Here is a 21351-nt window from a genome sequence, read left to right on the forward strand (position 1 = left end):
CATCCTAGACTGTATCTACAAACTTTGACTTTTTCTGACGAACCTTCTTGGTCCTCCCCACTAGCCCAGCTGGTCCCTTTTCTCTCTTCTCATGACACTTTCTATATGCCTCTCTTTGATACGTCTTATATCTTAATTGCTGACCGTCATATCTACTTCTACTAGGAAGCTTGCTGGTTGGCTAGCTAGAAGGATGAATAGAGGGAGGATAGATGGATGACCAGGCATCAGAGACAACTCGTTTTAGGAATAATTTGGCAACTCTGTCAGCATTCTTAGTTTTGTGCTTCATCCCTAGTTTTGTCCAAACTTTGTCTATTATGGAATACAAGGAATGGACTGCAATGAAATATTTCTCACAAATGGATGGGAGCTCCACAACCTCAGAACCTACAACAAGTCTAGAATGTCTTGCCACAAAAAATAAAAAGTGTCCCCATCACTGGCAACTATGTCCCTAACCTGCTTTCTTAATTCTCATGCCATAGTTATAGTCATAACCTTGGAAGCAATAAGTGAATAAATTAAACTGTTGAGATTTTGAATATAATTTTTATAGAGTAATGCAACAGGAGAGTTAACATTCATCAGATAATTCTTACTTCGATTTCTGACACACATCACCAGCTTGCCAGATTCTTAAAGGCATCATGTCCCTGAAAGATTGGATCTTGTTGACGTTAGTATCATTCACGTGGCCTAGCACAGTCTCTTACACATGACGAGTATTCAACAGAACGAACAGAAAGAGAATCATATTCAACCATAATTTACTGATCATGTCAAGTTGCACATATTTCCAGCATCTTACCAAGTTACTGTTCAGGGCAATCCACACACGTTCATTAGATGTTTCCATCTGCAGCCACGCAAATGCATTACTGTAGGGATCCAGAATGCTAGCTATAAGGGAATTGTGAAGCTTGCAGTATATCTCTGCTTCATGCCATTGAAATTTTTGTCTCATGAGTGAATAGCTGCTTTTGCCATATTTAATAAAGCCATCTGTTTGAATTGTTGCTGGAGGATTAGTCAAGGAAGGATCTAGATAAAAACATTATTTTCATTAGCATTATCAATAAACAGTAATTGAGCCCTATCAGTAATGACAAGTGGATCTCATCTATCAAAAAATAAGCAAAATAGCATAACTTCAAACATTTAGCTATTAGAATGTTGATTATTAGCTATAAATGTCATTAGCTATTTTATAAGCCATTTCACACTAGAAAACAAACATTTTTTCATCAGTATCCCTGATCAAATTAAATTAATTCCAAACTATATTTAGAATATTAAGGCAAATATATGATCAAGTTTCTAAACTAACAAACAAAACATATGACAAATTCAATCCAATCTAGTATCTTGATGAAAGAAATGCCGTAGTTTAATCCCACAAATTAAAGAACATAGATGACTGCGTCATTGTTAACCTTTATTTTTCCATGTAGGTTAAAAGTCAAGGTCAAGAAAAGTCTTTCTCTTCCTCCCTCATTTTTTCTACTTGATCCATGAGTTTGTATCTGTTTGACTTCACTTTTGAGTAATGCACCTTCGGGTGACGGGTTTAGGTTCAGGAATGAAGCCATACACAAATCCCTGGCTTGTTTAACCTTGATCTCAGGATCAAGCTTTACTCTTGATGATTTTCTATGCCCTTCGCCTAGGGGTAAAGCCTCCCATAATCTTATCCAAACTGGCCTAGGGGTTAGAGCCCCTACAAGACAAATCGCTTCAGCTTTCTGATCTTTTGTCTTCAAGCTCCTAGCATGTGTTTCTAATCACTGCATTGTGCCCCCTGAACTCTGAGCCACTTCATGTCAAGACCCCCAAAAGAGCTTGTTTCTGCCTGTCTTAACTGATGCCTTAGAAGTCAGCAAATAACAGCCAGAGGATGAAATCTGACGTGTTGTCTGTCTTTGTAGCCTATGAGCTACAAAAGTTTTTAAATGGTTGGGGATAGAGGAAAATCAAAGAAGAATAATATTTCATGATGTGTAAATATTACATGAAATTCAAATTTGTGTCCATAAATAAAGTCTTGCTGGAACACGGCCACATTCATTCGTTTATCTATTGCCTATGACCATCTGTGACCACAGCAGAGTTGAGTATTTGCAGTAGAGACTGTATGCCCTGCAAAATCTAAAATATTTGAATCTGGTTCTTTTCTCTGGTCTAGGGATCTAGATATTCTGGCTTACCAGTGTGTATCCTGGCCAATTCTCCAACGTGTCCCACTTTATGCCTCATGACCTGTCATCGGCCTTGTCCTGCACTACAGAAGAGCCAACTTCTATGTTTCATTTCATTTTATTTTATTTTAGAGTCAGGGTCTTGTTCTATTACCCAGGCTGATCTTGAACTCACGGCCTCAAGCAACCCTCCTGCCTCAGCCTCTCAAAGTGCTAGAATTACAGGCATGAGCCACCACACTTGGTGATAATTTATAGTTTATAAAAGTTTATATGCTACCTTTTTTCACTTTAATACTGTGAATCTTTCCTTAAGTCATTAAAAATTTGCAAGCAATTTTTATTTGTGGCAACATATTCTGTCATGTATGTGTATAAGGAAAAGAAAGAGAAGATTTTTAAATAAGTGTGTGAATCACCATTCACTTCTGGAAGGAGTGTCCCCTCTTGGCCCAAAGAACAGAGGCAAAGATGGTATGCTTTGGTATTACTGGTGACCTAAGATTCTGGTGCTACAGAGTGTAGTATAGAGAGAAAAATGACATGCACTGGGATGGCTTTTGGATTAAGAAAAGGTTAGGATTTCTGGAGTACTTCTCAACCATCTGAAAACATCTTAGATGGTTTTCAATTATTGTCATGAGTTGATATTACTTCCCTGATTACCCAAATAGTATAGAAAAATTCATTAGATCTGGGAGAATAAGGACCTTCCAACTCAAATCCATCCTTTAAGAACTCTACTCAGGATGACAGCAACCCTCCCCACCTTCAACCCTCTTGTCTAATCTATTTTTAAATTTCTGACCCTTTTGTGTAGCTATGAGGTAGGAGGCAGGACTCGCTCCAGACCAGATTGAAGACTGGCTGAAACCTCTCCCTAAGGCACACCCACCACTGCTGTGGCAGCCCTCAGAAGTTAACATTCCTTTTCCAAAAATTTGGATGTAATTAAAAGTGGGTATAAATATGAGTGCAGAACTTAATGCCTATGTCATAAGCTCTGCCCCACGAGAAGCAGTATGTCTGCTGCTGCTGTGCACTGTTTCTTTAATAAAAGTTGTCAACACCACCAGCTCGCCCTTAAATTCCTTCCTGAGTGAAGCCAAGAACCCTTCCAGGCTAAGCCCCAGTTTTGGGGCTCACCTTCCCTGTCAACTAGGCATTTTTATTCTAGTTTCTCTAGAAACGAAAATGTATTTAAACACCATCTTAATTGACAGCAGATGTCTGCATATTGTGTTATTTTCATTGAACCATATTCTGGCTTTCTAAGATGAAAAAAGAAACTCAGATCATATATCCACATGTTTAAGGCACACAAGATACAGGACAAAAAATGAGGCATATAGGATGCTTTATGCCAAAAGTTCTCAAATTACCTGAATTAAACGGAAGTATTCCTATTCTGACATTTTAAAAAGGTACAGGCAAGCAAATATCCCAAATTTCTAATAGAAAGTTTTAGTGACGGGTTTAGTCTGCCCAAAACTGTCTGGTTAAAAAAAAAAAAAAAAAAAAAAAAAAGCAGATTCCTGAATTAAGTACAGAAAATATCACCCTTTTTGTCTGTCACAGGCTTCTATGGATTAAAGCAACAATCAAACCTGTTGCTATGGAAGGGAATGATCATATATTTTATTTGTTTGTTTTTGTTTTTATTTTATTTTTGTGAGACAGGGTCTCACTCTGTCACCCAGACTGGAGTGAGTAGCATGATCATGGTTCACTGTAGTCTCAGTCTCTCTGGCTCAAGTGATCCTCTCACCTCAGCCTCCCAAGTAGCTGGGATTACAGGCACAAGTCACCACACCTATAGTCCCAGCTAGAAAAGGAAAATAATTTTGTAAAAGTACAAAATAATTTTTGTATTTTTTGTAGAAATAGGATTTCACTGGGTTACCCAGGTTGGTCTCAAACGCGGGGGCTCAAGCAATCCACCCACCTCAGTCTTCAAAAGTGCTGGGATTACAGGCATGAGTCACAGTGCCCAGCCATGGTTATATATTTTAAAGTACATTTAAAAACATAGCTCTTCATCAGGACAAATAGCTAATGCATGTGGGGCTAGGTGATAGGTTGATAGGTGCGGCAAACCACATGGCACATGTACACCTATACAACAAACCTGCATGCTCCGTACATATATCCCGGTACTTAAAATAAAATAAAATAAAATAAAATAAAATAAAATAAAATAAAATAAGTGAGGTTGGGCACAGTGGCTTACTCCTGTAACAGCACTTTGGGAGGCCGAGGCAGGTAGATCACCTGAGGTCAGGAGTTCAAGACGAGCCTGGGCAACATGGAAAACCCCATCTCTACAAAAAATACAAAAATTAGCCAGGCATGGTGGTGCATGCCTGTAATTCCAGCTACAAAGCAGAAGAATTGCTTGAACCCAGGAGGCGGAAGTTGCAGTGATCTGAGTTCATGCCACTGTACTTCAGCCTGGGCAAGAGAGCGAGACTCTGTCTCAAAAAAAAACAAAAAGAAAAAAAAGTGAAAAAAAACCCCAGCTCCTTCAGGAAGGTGAGGTTTTGGTAGAACTTACCAGATCGTGTCTGGCATATGTAGCCTCGTTTACCGTCACAGGTATCATCCATCCATTTTCCTGCTTCGTTTGATGCACCTCCAATAATAACAACACAGTCAGCCTGTATATTTATGGAGAATGAAAAAGAAAACAATCATGAATCAATGACTATTGAAATCAATTCATTAATATGCAAAAAATCTTCCATTATCCCTGATTTCCAAATTTTAAGATTGTCCTAATTTAAAATATGCTCAATCCATCATTACTTTCTACCCAAGTGTACCTACTATGCATATCCTCCGCATTTGAACTCTCACTATATGAATTGAAAACCCAACCGATTTGGATAAATTTTGGAGACAGGCCTTAGAAATTTTGCTATCAGACCTTTTATTAATCACTTTCAAAACTTAGAAACCAAAGAAACTAGGAGAACGCAGTATCTTCTCCATACATACTACCAGTATCCAAACGCAAAAGTAGGTAACATCTTTTTAAAGGGAAATGAGCACAATCTATATATTTCATTGTTAAATTTATAAAAGTATTATTACAGATTCATAGTATGTGACTGGCTATACATAGTATGTATAGCCAGAAAGTTTCACATCTTATTTATAATCTTACAGGGGAGTATGCCAGGACTGGAACAATATTGTATTTGTTTGGTTGTGAATGTGTTTGCCATTCCAAATCCTTCTTTCCTTTAAGTACTAAATATATCTCAGATTTTTGTTTTTTGGGTTTTTTTTCCCTGAAATGCCATTATTTCCATCTAATCCTCATATCTGGTCCTGTTGGAGTAGAGGTGAGAGAAACACATGCTGCCTGCCCCATTTCAATATACAATCTGAACTTTAATTTGAAATATGGTATTTTGCTCATGTAAAGTAAGAGAAGGCCAGGCGCAGTGGCTCACAACTGTAATCCCAGCACTTTGAGAGGCCAAGGCGAGAAGATCGCGTGAGCCTGGGAGTTCGAGATCAGTCTGGGCAATATAGGGAGACCTCAACTCTACAAAAAATAAACAAAATTAGCTGGGCATGGTGGTGCATGTCTGTGGTCTCAGCCAGTCAGGAGACTGAGGTGGAAGGATCACTTGAGCCTGGGAGGTTGAGGCTGCAGTGAACTATGTCCATACCACTGCACTCTAGCCTTGCTGAGAGAGCAAGACCTTGGGAGGGAAGGAAGGAAGGAAGGAAGGAGGGAGGGAGGGAGGGAGGGAGGGAGGGAAGAAGGGAGGGAAGGAAGAAGGGAGAGAGGGGCTGAGGGAAGTCAGAAATAAAGACAAGAGACCTAGTCAAATCATTTTACTTTTTTGCTGGAGCCCCCAAATTTCACTATGTTTATTTTCACAGTTATCTTCATTTTTTGTTTGTTTGTTTTTGTTCGTTTGTTTTTGAGATGGAGTCTCGCTTTCTCGCCAGGCTGGAGTGCAGTGGTGCAATCCTGGCTCACTGCAACCTCTGCCTCCTGGGTTCAAGCAATTTTCCTGCCTCAGCCTCCCAAGTAGCTGGGACTACAGGTGTGTGCCGCCATACCCAGCTAATTTTTGTACTTTTAGTAGAGATGGGGTTTCACCATGTTGGCCAGGATGGTCTCGATCTCTTGACCTCGTGAACTACCCATCTCGGCCTCCCAAAGTGCTGGGATTACAGGCATGAGCCACCACACCTGGCCAGTTATCTTCTACTTATGGTGACTATATCAATTTTCCACTTTCTCCTAAAAAGAAGTTTTCTTTTGAAGTAAACTTAAGCAAAAAAAAAAAGGAGTACACTTAAAGAAAATGTTGAGGACTTTAAGTTTCTAGTTTGATATATAAGGAGTTTGGAAGTTGTCCCTCCCATCCACAATGCAAGAAAAAGGCTAGAAAAGCTGAAAATCAACAACTTCTTTTAAATGCATTGGAAAATGGAGGTCACAAGACAAACAGCTGCCCCCCAAATTGGAGAAACAGACTGATGGATACAGGGAATCAGAACTGACCAGAGCAGAAGCCCAGGAGCAGAAAATGGGAACCAGTATTGAGGCAGGAGATACTAAATGTCATTGACACATTGCTGGAGGTTCAGTGTGGACAAGTTTGAAAATTAAAAACTATTGGCAGAGGAGTACATGGGGAGGCAGTCCTAGGGAGATTCCAGAGTTTTGTGAGTTTTCCTTCCAGGAGCCCTACCGGATTCTTACAGTGCAGACTGGAGAAAAATCTCCACTTGCTTCCAACAGGAGAGGTGGGAGAAGAGCCATTTTTAAATACGACAAAGCATTCATTCTGTTCTTAATAAGACCAGCACTCAAGAGCGACAACTTTACCCGTGCTTAACTGACTGTGGTTTCACCACATAAACTAACCTAGGAGAAAAGAAATACTCAACTCCAGCCTCTCTAGCTTTCCTGTCTCACCCAAAAGGAAAAAGCAATAAAACAAAACTGAGAAGCACTTTTGAAGGTCACAGCACAGATTCCCTAAAAGTCCGAGTCCCCATCCTAGGACTACGAAATACTTCCCTCCCCAATATCTTACAGCCATATCCTTGGGCCTCCCGTATGACAACAGGCAGATACAGCCGAAGAACTGTGCCTCTCTGACATTATTTAAGAAGTCTTTAGGAGAACCCAAACACAACAGGAGAGACAGAAACAAGGACACCAGAGATTTTAATCTCTGACACCTAAAGCGACAGCAAACAGCAAACACAGCCTAACTCGTAGTTAAATAAACACAAAACCTCACACTAAATGTCTATTTACCTCTGTTCCCTTTATCCACTACATCAGCAGTTCCCAACCTTTTTGGCACCAGGGACCAGTTTCATGGAAGACAAACTTTCCACGGACTGGGGTGGAGGGTGGTTTCCAGATGATTCAAGCACATATGCTTATTGTGCACTTTATTGCTATTATTACTACATTGTACCATGTAATAAAATAATTATATAACTCACCATCACGTAGAATCAGTGGGAGCCCTGAGCTTGTTTCCCTGGTCAATCTGGTCCCATCTGGGGGTGATGGGAGACGGTGACAGATCATCAGGCATTAGATTCTCATACAGAGTGCGCAACCTAGATCCCGCGCATGCACAGTTCACAATAGGGTTCACATTTCTATGAGAATCTAATGCCGCTGCTGATCTGACAGGAGGCGGAACTCAGGCAGTGATGCGAGTGACGGGGAGTGGCTGTAAATACAGATGAAGCTTTGCTCACTAGCCTGCCGCTCACCTCCCGCTGTGAGGCTCAGTTCCTAACAGGTCATGGATTGGTACCCATCTGCGGCCTGTGGGTTGCAGACCCCTGCACTATAATATATACGCAGCTTTCAACATAAAAATATAAGACACACTAAAAGATTTTTTAAACATACACACACAGTTTGAAGCGAAGAGCAAGAATAATAAGCAGACTCGGATGTGACAAAGATAGTGGAATTATCAAAAATTTAAACAACTATGAATAATATGCTAAGGACTCTAACGTAAAAAGTGGATAACAAGCAAGACTGGGTAGCTAACATAGGCAGAGAGATGAAAATGCTAAGAAAAAATCAAAAGGAAATTCTAGAAATCAAAAACACCTTAACAGAAATGAAGACTATCTCCGATAGGCTCACTGGGTGTGGCCCAGGAAACGAGAGAAAGGAACAGAAGAAGTATTATTTGAAGAAATAATGACTTAGAATTTCCCAAAATTAATGATTGACAGCAAATCACAGATCCAGGAAGCTCAGAGAACATCAGACAGGATAAATACTAAGATACGACATCTAGACACATAATACTCAAATGGCAGAAAATCAAAGATGAAGAGAAAATCTTGAAAGACGCCTGAGGAAAAAAAACTCTTATCCATAAAGAAGCAAGGATAGTAATTACATTGGATTTCTTTTCAGAAACCATGCAAGCAAGAAGAGTGGAATGTAATATTTAAAGTGCTGAAAGAAAAAACCCACCAACCTAGAATTCTGTCTCCAGTGAAATTATCCTTAAGAAGTGAAAAGAAAACAAAGACTTTCTCAGACAAACAAACATTGAGAAAATGTGTTGCCTGTAAACTTAGCTTGAAAGAAATGTTAAAAGGAAAAAAGAAGGAAAATTATATATGTCAGAAACTCAGGTCTATATAAATGAGCATTAGAGAAGGAATAAATGAAAGAAATACAGAATTTTTCATTTTCCTTATTCTGAACTCATCTAACAGATACCAGTTTGTTCAAACAACTACAGTTGTTGTTAAACAACTATGAATAATATACTAAGGACTCTAATGTAAAAAGTGGACAACAATGTATTTGGTGATAATGTATTTGGTGATAATAGCTTATAGATAAGTGAAATAAATTATAGCAATGTTACATGGGAGACGAGGAAGAAGTAGGAGATGCTTTCTTACATGCTATTTGAAAAAGGACTCAAATTAGTTGTAAATGTATACTGTAAACTCAAGAGCAACCACTAAAGAAAGTTTGTTTTTGTTTTCGTTTCAGGCCAAGAATGGTGGCTCGTGGCTGTAATCCCAGTACTTTGGGAGGCCAAGGTAGGAGGATTGCCTGAGCCCAAGAGTTCAAGACCAGCCTGGGTAACATAGAAAGACCCCATCTTTATTTATAATAAAAATAAAAAAGAAAAGAAAAAAATTTTCTTAAAGTATAATTGGTACGCTAGGGGTGGAGAACAAATAAAATGATACAAAGTATTGAAGTAAAACCAGAGAAGGCAAGAAAGAGTGGAAGACAAAAAAATGAAATGCAGAATAAAAACAGAAAACAATAACAAATATGATAGGTGTTAAAACCCAGCTATATCAACAATCGTTTTAAATGTTAGTGGTCTAAATACACAAATTAACAGAGACTCATATCTTGGTACAAGAAATTCACTTTAAATATAAAGATACACATAAGTTAAAAGTGAAGAAAAATGGAGAAAGATACACTATACTAACACTAATCAAAAGAAAGCTGGACCAGCTGTATTAATGTCAGACAGAGTAGACTGTAGGGCAAGGAAAGTTACCAGAGGTGAAGAGGAACATTACATAATGATCTAGCAGCCAATTCCCCACAAAGACATAACAGTCTGTATTGCATATGTGGCCAACAGTAGAAAATCAGAATACATAAAGTGAGAACTGATAGAACTGCAAAGATAAATAGATAAATCCATGATTAGGATTGGAGACTTCAATACTCTTCTATCAAAAATAGACAGATCCAGCAGGCAAAAAATCAGTAAGAACATAATTAAACTGGACAGTACCATCAATCAAACAGATCTCATTGACATCTGTAAACTACTTCATCCAATAACAGTAGAATATATATTCTTCTCAAGATCACATGAAACATTCACCAAGATAGACCATATTCTGAGCCATAAAACATGCCTTAACAAATTTAAAAGAACAGAAAACACATAAACTATTCTCTAAGACCACAATGGAATTAAACCAGAAATCAGTAACAGTTGGAAAATTCCAAAATACCTAGAAATTAAAGAAAATGTTAAGTCAATAATAATACACTAATAGTGATGCACAAAGACAACCAAAAAAGTGACTGCAGTTTTTCTGAATGAAAGTACATAAGAGACGTGTCACTGTGAAGTCAACACATCTTTAACCCATCCCTTGAGCTACAGAGAATCACAGCCTACACTCCTGCCACAGACATCTTGTCAACCTGCAGTGTCTTCATCCCATGTGATACAACTATCAGGCAACCTGAAACTTACATTTGAAAAGTTCTCCAGTCACCCCATTTCCTTTCTTAACTATTTTTATCCCCCATTATCCTGGCTCAGAGTCTCTGATCCAGAAAACCTGTTACAATCCAAGCATGTTTCCACCACGAAAGACATATTACAAGTTCTCTCCCATTCTCCTTTTCTAACTATATTCATCTTCTCCATTTTAAAGTCCTGAAACTGTTTTTAAAAAACCATTGCCGGGAGCGGTGGCTCAAGCCTGTAATCCCAGCACTTTGGGAGGCCGAGGCGGGTGGATCATGAGATCAGGAGCTGGAGACCGGTCTGGCCAATGTAGTGAAACCCCGTCTCTACTAATAGTACAAAAAAAATTAGCCAGGTGTGGTGGTGTGCTCCCGTAATCCCAGCTACTCAGGAGAATCACGTGAACCCGGGAGGTAGAGGTTGCAGTGAGCCGAGATCGCGTCATTGCACTTCAGCCGGGTGACAGTGCGAGACTCCATCTCAAAAAACTAAAATAAAATAAAAAGCATTATGTGTATTTTGATTCCATTTTTGTGAAATATAAACTTTATCTGTTTATATGCACTGCGAAAAAGTCTGGGAGAAAAATTCAACAAAAAATTAGCAGTGTTTTTTTTCTGAATTGGTGAGATTACAGATTTTGTTGGTTTGTTTTTATTGCTTCTGTCTTTCTTTATGTTCTAAAAACAACAAAAATGTGTATGATAATGAATGCTTTTGATTTACAAGAAATTCACCTCTCATCCATTAAATCTGTCTAAGCAAATACTGTCTCGCTCCATTCTACTTTCACTTCTTCAGTAAGTCTTCAGTCCTCACCGGTGTCATGAAAATGAAAGAATTTCTCCACAGAAAATTATTTACCCATCACCAGTTATTTTTTATCTAGAGTAGTAAAAGCAAGTTTATTCAAGAAGTAAAGAAACAAAAGAATGGCTACTTCACAGACAGAGCAACCTACGGGCTGTTGTCTGGCTCCATCACCAAAATGTATTCACCTGGCAAACAGCTACCAAATTATTAATGGTCATAAAAATGCTATGTTGAGCAGGTCATTTTTCAATTTTTTTTTTTGTTTTTTTTGTTTGTTTGTTTGTTTTGCTTATTTGACAAAGTCTAAACTCCATCATAGGGCATCTACATTTCTCTAAATTCTACTTTCCACCTTTTGTAGCTTACTCCGACTTCTTCTTCTGCATAAAACTCCTGCTACATTCAAAGCCATTTACTCCATTTGCCCAAACACATCATGTATCTCTTGCTTGAAGACTGCCCACCTTGACCATCTAACATGGCCTTTTCATCCTTTTGCTAAGTTCTCCTGATTATTATGTTTTAAATTTCTTGAAACAAAACCCTGGATGGGCGTGGTGGCTCATGCCTGTATTCCCAGCACTTTGGGAGGCCAAGGCAGGTGGATCACTTGAGGTCAGGAGTTGGAGACCACCCTGGCCAATATGGTAAAGGCCCAACTCTACTAAAAATGCAAAAATTAGTCAGTCATGGTGGGGGACACCTGTAATCCCAGCTACTTGGGAGGCTGAGGCAGAAGAATCTTTGAACCTGGGAGGTAGAGATTGTAGTGAGCCAAGATCATGCCACTGCACTCCAACCTGGGCAATGGGGTGAGAGACTGAGAGAGTGAAAGAGAGATAGGGAAAAAGAGAAAGAGAGAGGGAGAGGGAGAGGGAGAGGGAGAGGGAGAGGGAGGGAGGGAGGGAGGAAGGACCCATAGCTGATTCTTTTTCATATTTCTTTCCTCCATCATGGACAAAGACAGTGTCCAGCACATAGGACACCATAGATGTGTGTCGCCTGATTAAGTCACCACCTTCCACAGTGAGTTTGTTTCCTCTTAGCTACTACAATGTTTATAGCTGATCCTGTCATTAGACATGTTCATTTCTTTCCTATCTTCCTTCTTATATAAGACTTGTGGTCTAGTTTAAGTGTACACACTTTTAAGGTAAAAACAAAATCTTCCATTTCATCGCACATTTTACAATCCCTAACATGGTGTTGATGTTGATAAGTTGGTTGTTCAATTATATAAGAAAAAAAAGTAGTAAAATAAAGTAGCAATCTGTCTCCCAGGTTGGCGTACAAAAGCATCTGGCACATAATAAGCAGTCTACAAATATTAGCTCATGATCATGATGGTGATGATGATGGATGATGATGATGTGATCTTTAGAAGCAGTAGTAGCTTGCAGGCCTACACCCCAACTACTACAGCAGCTGCAAGGGATAAGGGGAAGGTGACACAAAGAAAGTTGATAACTCTAGGTTGAAGTGTTTCTTTTGACTGCAAATTAGGCTTAGAATGGAACTGGGTTTCCTGACCCCTCACTATCGCCACTTCCCCAAGCTAAAGACTTTTTAACTGAATATATACTCCCTCCCTCCAAGTCAGCTCAGTCTGAAATAGGTAAAATCTGCAAGCATGGACCAGACCAAGGAGTATTCTGGTAGATTCTTTCATGGAAGAGTAACCAATAAGATGATAACCCTATGCAAGCTGATGGTGTGTAGAGAGGTGACCTGAATCCGATATTTACATCTTCATAAGAAAGACTGCTTCTTCTTCCCCCGGGGTAACCTTTCCCCCAGTTTGTGTAATGAACTCCTCGTCCATCCGTCCAAAGGAACGTGTGTTCTGAATTGACATCATTCAGCCCAGTCCAGGCACTGAAAGTGGAGTCCTTCATGTGATAGGTAAGAAATGCTGAAAGAAAATTTCATGAAATAATTTTTAAATTTGAGGGTTAATACTCAAAATATGGAAAATATTCAAAATATATGAATTTCAAAATACTGAGCATGTGATTTGTGTCACTGTTACTTAAAAACACTTACCATGAACACACGAACATTCTAATATCAGCATTGTGTTATCACTTGAGCTTTGGACTTTGAAAAGTTTCATACAATAAAAGTCTAGGTTTTATCTAGGCCACTGAAGACAGTTGTGCAAGTTGCACCCTGCCCGAGGGCTCCATTCTGTGCACCCTTATCTGGGTTGTGACTGCCTACAACCACAACTTTTTCTAATTCATAAAAAGTCACCATATGGATTAGTGGCTGTCCTGATTCTGTAAATAAGATAATCTGATTTATATAATAACCATGGGACAAAGGACTCTTAACCCAGACAGTTCTGAAAAAATAAAAACTGTCAAAACAAGAATCATTAGACTGTTGATATGATTTGGCTCTGTTTCCCCAACCAAATCTCACCTGCAATTGTCATAATTCCCACATATTAAGAGTGGGACTAGGTGAAGGTAACTGAATCATGGGGGATGTTTCTCCCATTCTGTTCTCATGATAGTGAATGAGATGAGTTCTTACAAGAGCTGATGGTTTTATCTTTTAATGCTTTGCTTTGTGCTTCTCTGTCCTACCACCATGTGAAGAAGGACATGTTTGCTTCCCCTTCCACCATGATTGTAAATTTCCTGAGGCCTCCCCAGCTACGTGGAAGTGTGAGTCAATTAAACCTCTTTCCTTTATAAATTACCCAGTCTTGGGCAGCTCTTTACAGTAGTGTGAGAAGAGACTAACACAGCTGTCAAATTCTCAGTATCTCAGATTGCCAAACCAAAAGTTTCCCAATTGAGATTCCTCCTGGGGAGGTGGGGTAGAAATCCCTGGAGATCAGTTGTCCATCTACTCAGTGTGCTTGGATCCAGGGGACCATCCTGATGCTAAAACGCTCACATCAGGGGCTGAGGATGGTGGCTGGTGCCTGTAATCCTAGTGCTTTGAGAGGCAGAGACAGGAAGATTGCTTGAGGCCAGGAGTTCAAGATCAGCCTGGGCAACATGGTGACACCCTGTCTCTACAAAGAAATACAAAAATTAACAAAGCATCGGTGGCGTGTGCCTGTAGTCCCAGCTTCTCAAAAGGCTGAGGCAGGAGAATTGCTTGAGCCCAGGAGGTTGAGGCTGCAGACAGCCATGGTTGTGCCACTGCACTTCAGCCTGGGCAACAAAGGGAGACCCCATCTCTACACAAATCAGTCAATAATAAATTGCTCACATCACTGGATGATACTATAGAATATGGCTTCTTGCTTATCAATTCTGTGACCAAGCGGATGGTGGCAAACATCCAAGAGACATAAAAGGTTGAATTGTACATGTGTCCCTCCCCTTCCCTCGGCCCACCACCAGGCCTCCCATGGCAGCTGCCATCTGGGGCCAGAACCACCACCTGAGCTATTACTTCCAAGACCGACAAGTACCTACTCTACTAAACAACAATTTGCAAACATTTACACTTAAAAACGTCTCCTGAATGTAAATAGGAAATAGAATGACTAAGCACTCAGGGTTACTAATAGAAAATACAAAATAGAAATCTGCAGAGATGTAATTATCTGTGTATTCATGAACAAACAAGTTCATGGAATCTCAAGCAATTCCATTGCTATACGCTTACTCTTTCTGCAGAGTAGAAGAGGCAGCTACCATCTCACTCAGAGACTTCTATTTTTCTCAATTAACTAAAGATTTTTTTTAAAAAATTCTTCCAACTTTTTCAGAAAAGAAAAAAGAGCATAAGTACAGCTAGATATGGTGGCTCACACCTGTAATCTCAACAATTTGGGAGGCCAAGGTGGGAGGATCACTTGAGGTCAGAAGTTTAAGGCCAGCCTGGGCAACATAGAAAGACCCTCTCTCTACAAAAAAATTTAAAAATTAGCCAGGTATGATGGTGCACACCTGTAGTCCCAGCTACTTTGGAGGCTAAGACATGAGGATTACTTGAGCCCAGGAGTTGGAGGCTGCAGTGAGCTATAATCACATCAATGCTCTCCAGCCTGGGTGATCAAGCGAGACCCTGTCTCTAAGAAGAAAAGAGCATGGGTAGATAGTTGTTTTGGTTTTGTTTTGTTTTCCAAATACGACCATAACTTTTGCCTCATCCCCAGCTTGAAATGAAACATGGAAAAGCTCTACCTGCCAAGATTCAGCACTTTTTTCTGCCAACAACCACAATAAGAATTCAACGACGTGTGCCTGTTTTGCCAGGAATAATGTTATTTTATCTGAAAATTGTTTCCTTCTGCACATCTCTATTATCCAGTTTCAGTTTCATTGTGCCAGGAATCAGCACTTTGTGGTTAACAGGGGAAATCAATTATTGTGTTTCTCTGCTGGGTAGCTAAGCCCAAAATGGGATAGGCCAGTTGGAGAAATGTGAATGTTATGTTCTTGTACTGTGTGCTTTGGTTTGACCCTTTTCTTTCAGTGCCTGACAAATTGCTCAACTTGTCAAACGTTCTCAGTGAAAGCTTGGTTGGGATTTATTGTACAATGTGTTCTCAGAGAGCACATGGCGGCATTCACAAAGCCAAATAAGACTTTTGAGAGAGCACCCTACATGTTTCTAGTGCCTTTCTTACTTCCTATGTTTTTCTTCTATTTTCTTTCTCGCACCATTTTTGAAATAAATGATTCTAGAAGTCAAAGAATCTCAGAACCAAAAGAGAGCTTACAGAATATTCAGTCCATATGTCTCCTACCATGTCCTTATAAAGTTATATATACAACAAACAACTGTTGAGCATCTTCTGTACTACATACCAGCTAACATACAGGATGCTCTAGCATCCATCTGAGTATCTTCCAGTGTAAGCATTTTCACAGCCCTTTAGAAACTTCACCTTCCTCACAAAGCAGTCTATCCAATCAATTCTGTAACAATGGCCCCTAACCCCTAATTTTGAGCCTAAATCTATTTCCCTGTGACCATCGCTCATTGGTTCCGGGTCTTGTATCTGAGGCGACACAGGGTGATCCTTCAAAATCCACATCCTCTCTTTTCCAAGTTGTATAACCTGAGAGTCTTTCAACACTGACTCACTTGCAGTGATTTCCAAACCCTTCATCAGTTTAGTCTGAATCTCCTGCAGTTGGTCAAAACTCTCCTTAAAGGGCAAGTCACAATTTAACCTAATACCTATTTCAGTGGATGCCTCCACAGAAAGATGAGGTAGAAATGGTGGGCACCTTTTTTTTGATGACAATATCATGATTTTTCCATCTTCTCTATGAATATGGTGAATATTCTCCTTCATAGTTCTTTCTTATTTTCATGTTTTATCAAAAAATGTTTCAAAGCCAGGTGTGGTGGCTCATACCTGTAATCCTAACACTTTGGGAGGCTGAGATGGGAGTTAAGACCAGCCTGCGCAACATAGTGAGATTCTATCTCTACAAAACAACAACAACAACAACAACTTTAAAAAAATTAGCCGAGCATTATGACTCAGGCCTGCCCTAGCTACCCAGGAGGCTGAGGCAAGAGGATTGCTTGAGCTTAGGAATTCGAGGCTGCAGTGAGTTATAATCCTGGGCAACAGGGTAAGACCTTGTTTCAAAAAAAAAAAAAAAAAATCGAAATTTGTTCAAACTTCATATTTAAAATATCAATTGTGTTGCATTACAAGTTATATGATCAAGTGACTTGTAATGCAATAAATGGGAAAGCAGAGCAATAAATGGGAAAGCAGCAATTTTTCATCTTATTACTAGAAGTACTCTTCTTTGACTCTTTGGGAGCAAACTGGTTTGGTAGAAAGCTGGACAAGCCTAGGTTTCATTCCCAGCTCGACTGCTTAACAGGCAAGCTCCTTCACTCAAAGCTGTCCATGCACCATTTCCCCACTCACAAAATGGGGTTATAATACCTGCTTCTTAGAGTTGTGATGACTTTATATAAGGACTTTATATAAAATAAACAGCTTAATATGCGCTATAATTGAATAAAACAGTTTTCAATAAGCATTTGATTTTTTCCACTTTCTTAACTTTTACACTGGAAAACCAAAAAGTCATTTACTGTCAGCGATATTTTACCATTTTGCAGTCAAAATTCCATATTTAAATGCACAACTAATTGCAAAATGGCCGCATACCTTGCTCTTTTTCATTTTGTATGGAGACCAGATTCCCTCCAAAGCCTATACAAGCTTTTCGTGCCTCTTGCCAAGTTTTTCTTTCTTCTTCAACAAATCCAAAGATTTTGAAACACTGGGATGGAAGGGGGGGGCAAAAAAAAAAAAGAAAAACCATGGGGGTTAACTAAAGATGATCAACTTTGCTCTACCAAAAGCAAAATTATTCATGAAGATTATAGCTAAATCAGAAATTTCTCACCACCAACTAGAGATTTTAAAAACTGTTAGTTTTATGACCCACTCACTTTCTTTGCAAAGTTTTATTCTCCCTCGGGAGAAAGGGTACATCAATGTGGGTAATATCTCAAGTATGCTCTCAATTTCCATAGAGAGTTTGTCATGCAAATCTTCACCTAGTCTTGCCAAAAATTTTCTAAAGTGATGAGGCTAGCAAAAGTTAACTTTGAGCTGAAAGATTTGCGTCACTCTCCATACTGATCAGTGCCAAGATTGCAACTAATTCTCCTAGTACCTTGTTGTTGTAGAAATTCCAACCTTCCTTGCACCCTGATGGGACCGAGGGTTTCGTAGGCATAACCGTGGTAGCATTGATACTACTGTTATGTCGCTGGCAAATGAAGGCATTTGGATAGCCACAGTTAATGTCATTCCAAAACCCTGGCAAAGAGAAAAATAGTTAAATTAGATTCCCATGTTTATGTTTTAAAACATTATTTTAAAAAAATATATTTATATTTTATAAGAATTCTCAAAACTTATTTAGACTCTAATCAAACTTGGTTTTTACATGTGACTAGAGGTATCCATGCAATATCCTTTTGCTGTTTTACTTAAACTAATAATAGTTCCACTTTATAGAGAACATCCTATGAACCAAACAGATACTTGATGTTGCAGATATATTACCTAAATGGTAATAGCTAATAATAATAACCTAACAATAGCAAACTTTATATACACCAAGCATCTATATAGTATTTTAGATGTATGATTTCATTTCATCTTCTCAACAATTGATAGATTCTGTCATTATTCCCATTTTGCAGAATAATAAGGAGCCAGAGAGAAATAAAGGAGATAGATAAACAAATTCTGGATAATTTTTTCAAATCAGAACATGAAAAAGTGGTTCCTAATTTGGGAAGAAGTGAGAAGATTAACTATGTCATTTACTAGTGTAAATGTTAAGCATCCATTCTCCTTATAAATTGAACTGCTATGTTGCTAAAATTAGAATTATCCTTTATTCTCTCTCCTTATCTTGCCTGACATAGCGCACAACTTGCTACTTTTAGTCTAGGCATGTGGCAAATGACATGCCATGCCACAAAGCAAATTCAACATGCATGACTTGCCTACCTGAATTTGAATACATGGTCACACAGTTTTCATCCTCATTTGCAAAATTGGGTTCACCTGTGGCCCAAGACACGTAATCCACTTTGCTTCCATCCATCCAACTGGAAAAGAAAATTCAGGCATTTTGCAATGATCCAATCATTAGAATAATTGGATACAGGTCAGGAGCAGTGGCTCTCGCCTGTAATCCCAGCACTACAGGAGGCCAAGGCGGATGGATCACCTGAAGCCAGGAGTTTGAGACCAGCCTGACCAACATGGCGAAACTCCATCTCTACTAAAAATTAAAATTAAAAAAAAAAATTAGCCAGGCATCGTTGCGGGCTCCTGTAATCCCAGCCACTCGGGAGGCTAAGGCAGGAGAATCGCTTGAACTGGGAGGCGGAGGCTGCAGCGAGTCAAGATCGCACCATTGCACTCCAGCCTGGGCAACAAGAATGAAACTTAGTCTCAAAAAAAAAAAAAAAAAAAAAAAAAAAATAGTTGGCTACAGCCTACTGGTGGGGCAGGACAAGTCAACCCAGAATAGGGAGATCTCCAGAGAATGGCAGGAAAACCCCCAATGCCTGAGTATTTGGTGTGTTCCATGCATCGCACTCCGCAGTGGGAACCCTCATGCCATGTCCAGGCTGTCTTCTTTTCCCTCCCAGGAAAAAACCACCTTTAGTCGCAAAGTGGAGACCCTGATTACTCTGGAAATGAGCCAGAGACAAAAATCCTCCCATCGTACTCCCCGGGCATGATTCCCACAAAACCAAACCACCCATGGAGAGGCAGAGCGTATAGAATTTCTCATTAGGCTCATTTTCTGATTCTCGTGTTTACTCTAGTTTCTTGTAATGTAGGTGGCCTAAACTTACGTCTGCAAACTATAGAAATTCAGAGACTGTGAGAGCCAGAAGGAGACCAGTCATGAGATCATCAAATTTGACCTTTTCACGTTAGAAATGATAAAATGATGTTCCTTGTCCAAAGGAAGACCCAACATTTGTACTCTTTAAAAATAATGACCCTGTGGGGTATGGTGGTGCATGTCTGTCATCCCAGCTACTTAGGAGGCTGAAATGGAAGGATTGCTTGAACCCAGGATTTCAAGGCTGCAGTGAGCTGTGATCGCCCCATTGCACTCCAGCCTGGGCAACAGAGCGAGACCTGTCTCAAATAATAATAATAATAACAATAAGGACTTTGAATTTAGGTCTCTATTGCTCAAAGATGACAATAGCAGTCCCCCGGAATACATGAGGCTAAAAAAATCTGTACGTGAGCCAGGAGGACGTATCTGCCCTTCAAACTCTAGAGGACATATGTATTAATGTACAAGAAAAAAGAACTTAAATGTATTAATTCCCTCATGTCCCTACAGCTTTTTCTGGCTCCTATATCTAATAGAAAATGGGACAATCACTCTTTTAAAGGGAAAGTATTTCCTGCAATTTGAAAGTGTGCTTCAAAATAATGCTGCTAACACAGGGAACAGGGCAATAGGAAAGGATACTGTGGTTCCCAGCAGCAAGGTTAGCAAGGTTCTCATCCCAGACGGGATTACAATGTTTTAAATAAGTTCAGTATTTGTATATGTCTAACACAACTTTTTAGTAGATGATTTCCTGACAGATGATGACATCTCAAAACAAAGAAAAGCATAGTTTTGCAAAACTGAACCCAATTTTGAGTTGTTTGTTTGGCATTTATAGTGCTGAAAATATTTAATAGAATTATTTTGAATTCTTTTTTGAAAGCTGCTGTTTCAATTGAGAATGCTGTAGGATTTTAAAAAATGCATTCCACAGAGAAAAATCTCAAAATAACTCATAGGTTTCGGTCAGAACACTAACCCAAGCAGAGCTGTTTTCAGCTTGATTTACTTACGCAAACTTTTTATCCAAGCTGATCAATAAACCAATGAAATACGCGGACTGTGCATCATTTCTGTTTACCTGAAACAAGGAAGTTTACGTATAATTTAATTTAGAATCACACAATCAGCAAGTTCTTGAACAAAACATACATATTAATGAGGCAGCCTAATCGAAACCTTTTCTAGAGAGGAATTTCTACAGAAATGTAGGACATTCTATATGACGTTCTTCCCAGAAATAAAAAAAAAAAAAAATGCACACAATTTAATACTTTGAATTTGTAAAGCAAGAGTCTTTTCTTTGATGCGTAATCCTATAATCCTGACTGGCTACTTTGTTTTAAAGAATGTCTTCAACAATGTAACTATTGTAGGCATTTAATATTATAGAGAATGATTTAAGACATTTGCTTTACAAATTCAAGTTATTAAATTGTGTACACATTTTTCTTTTTTATATAAAAAAGAATCATATATTAGATTTATTTTATACATATCATGTTTATAATTTATCATATGTTTATAATATATCATATGTTTATAATTATAAATGTAATAAATGTAATTATATATGTAAAATAAATCTATATGTCAAATATATATACAAAATATATATATGAAAAATAGTCACCCTGTGGGAGATGGTGGTGCACACCTGTAGTCTCATCTACTTGGAAGGCTGAGGTGAGAGAATTGATATGTATAATATATATTATACATACATTACATATATTT

At 38.9% G+C, this 21351-nt stretch overlaps 1 protein-coding gene across 1 annotated transcript in view; it reads right to left on the reverse strand.

The window, feature by feature from the left end:
- The window catches only part of MRC1 (mannose receptor C-type 1), a 97028-nt gene that overhangs the window by 9143 nt on the left and 66534 nt on the right, over positions 1-21351 (reverse strand). Inside the window, exons 18-24 of the mRNA XM_025396531.1 lie at positions 20628-20695; positions 18756-18856; positions 17908-18053; positions 17394-17508; positions 13027-13193; positions 4753-4855; positions 812-1044 (exon numbers count right to left, since the gene is read on the reverse strand). Of these exons, the coding sequence (XP_025252316.1) occupies positions 812-1044; positions 4753-4855; positions 13027-13193; positions 17394-17508; positions 17908-18053; positions 18756-18856; positions 20628-20695 (933 nt within the window). The remainder of the gene's footprint in view (positions 1-811; positions 1045-4752; positions 4856-13026; positions 13194-17393; positions 17509-17907; positions 18054-18755; positions 18857-20627; positions 20696-21351) is intronic.

Source organism: Theropithecus gelada, chromosome 9, assembly GCF_003255815.1.
Source record: "Theropithecus gelada isolate Dixy chromosome 9, Tgel_1.0, whole genome shotgun sequence".
Classification (NCBI taxonomy): Eukaryota; Metazoa; Chordata; class Mammalia; order Primates; family Cercopithecidae; genus Theropithecus; species Theropithecus gelada.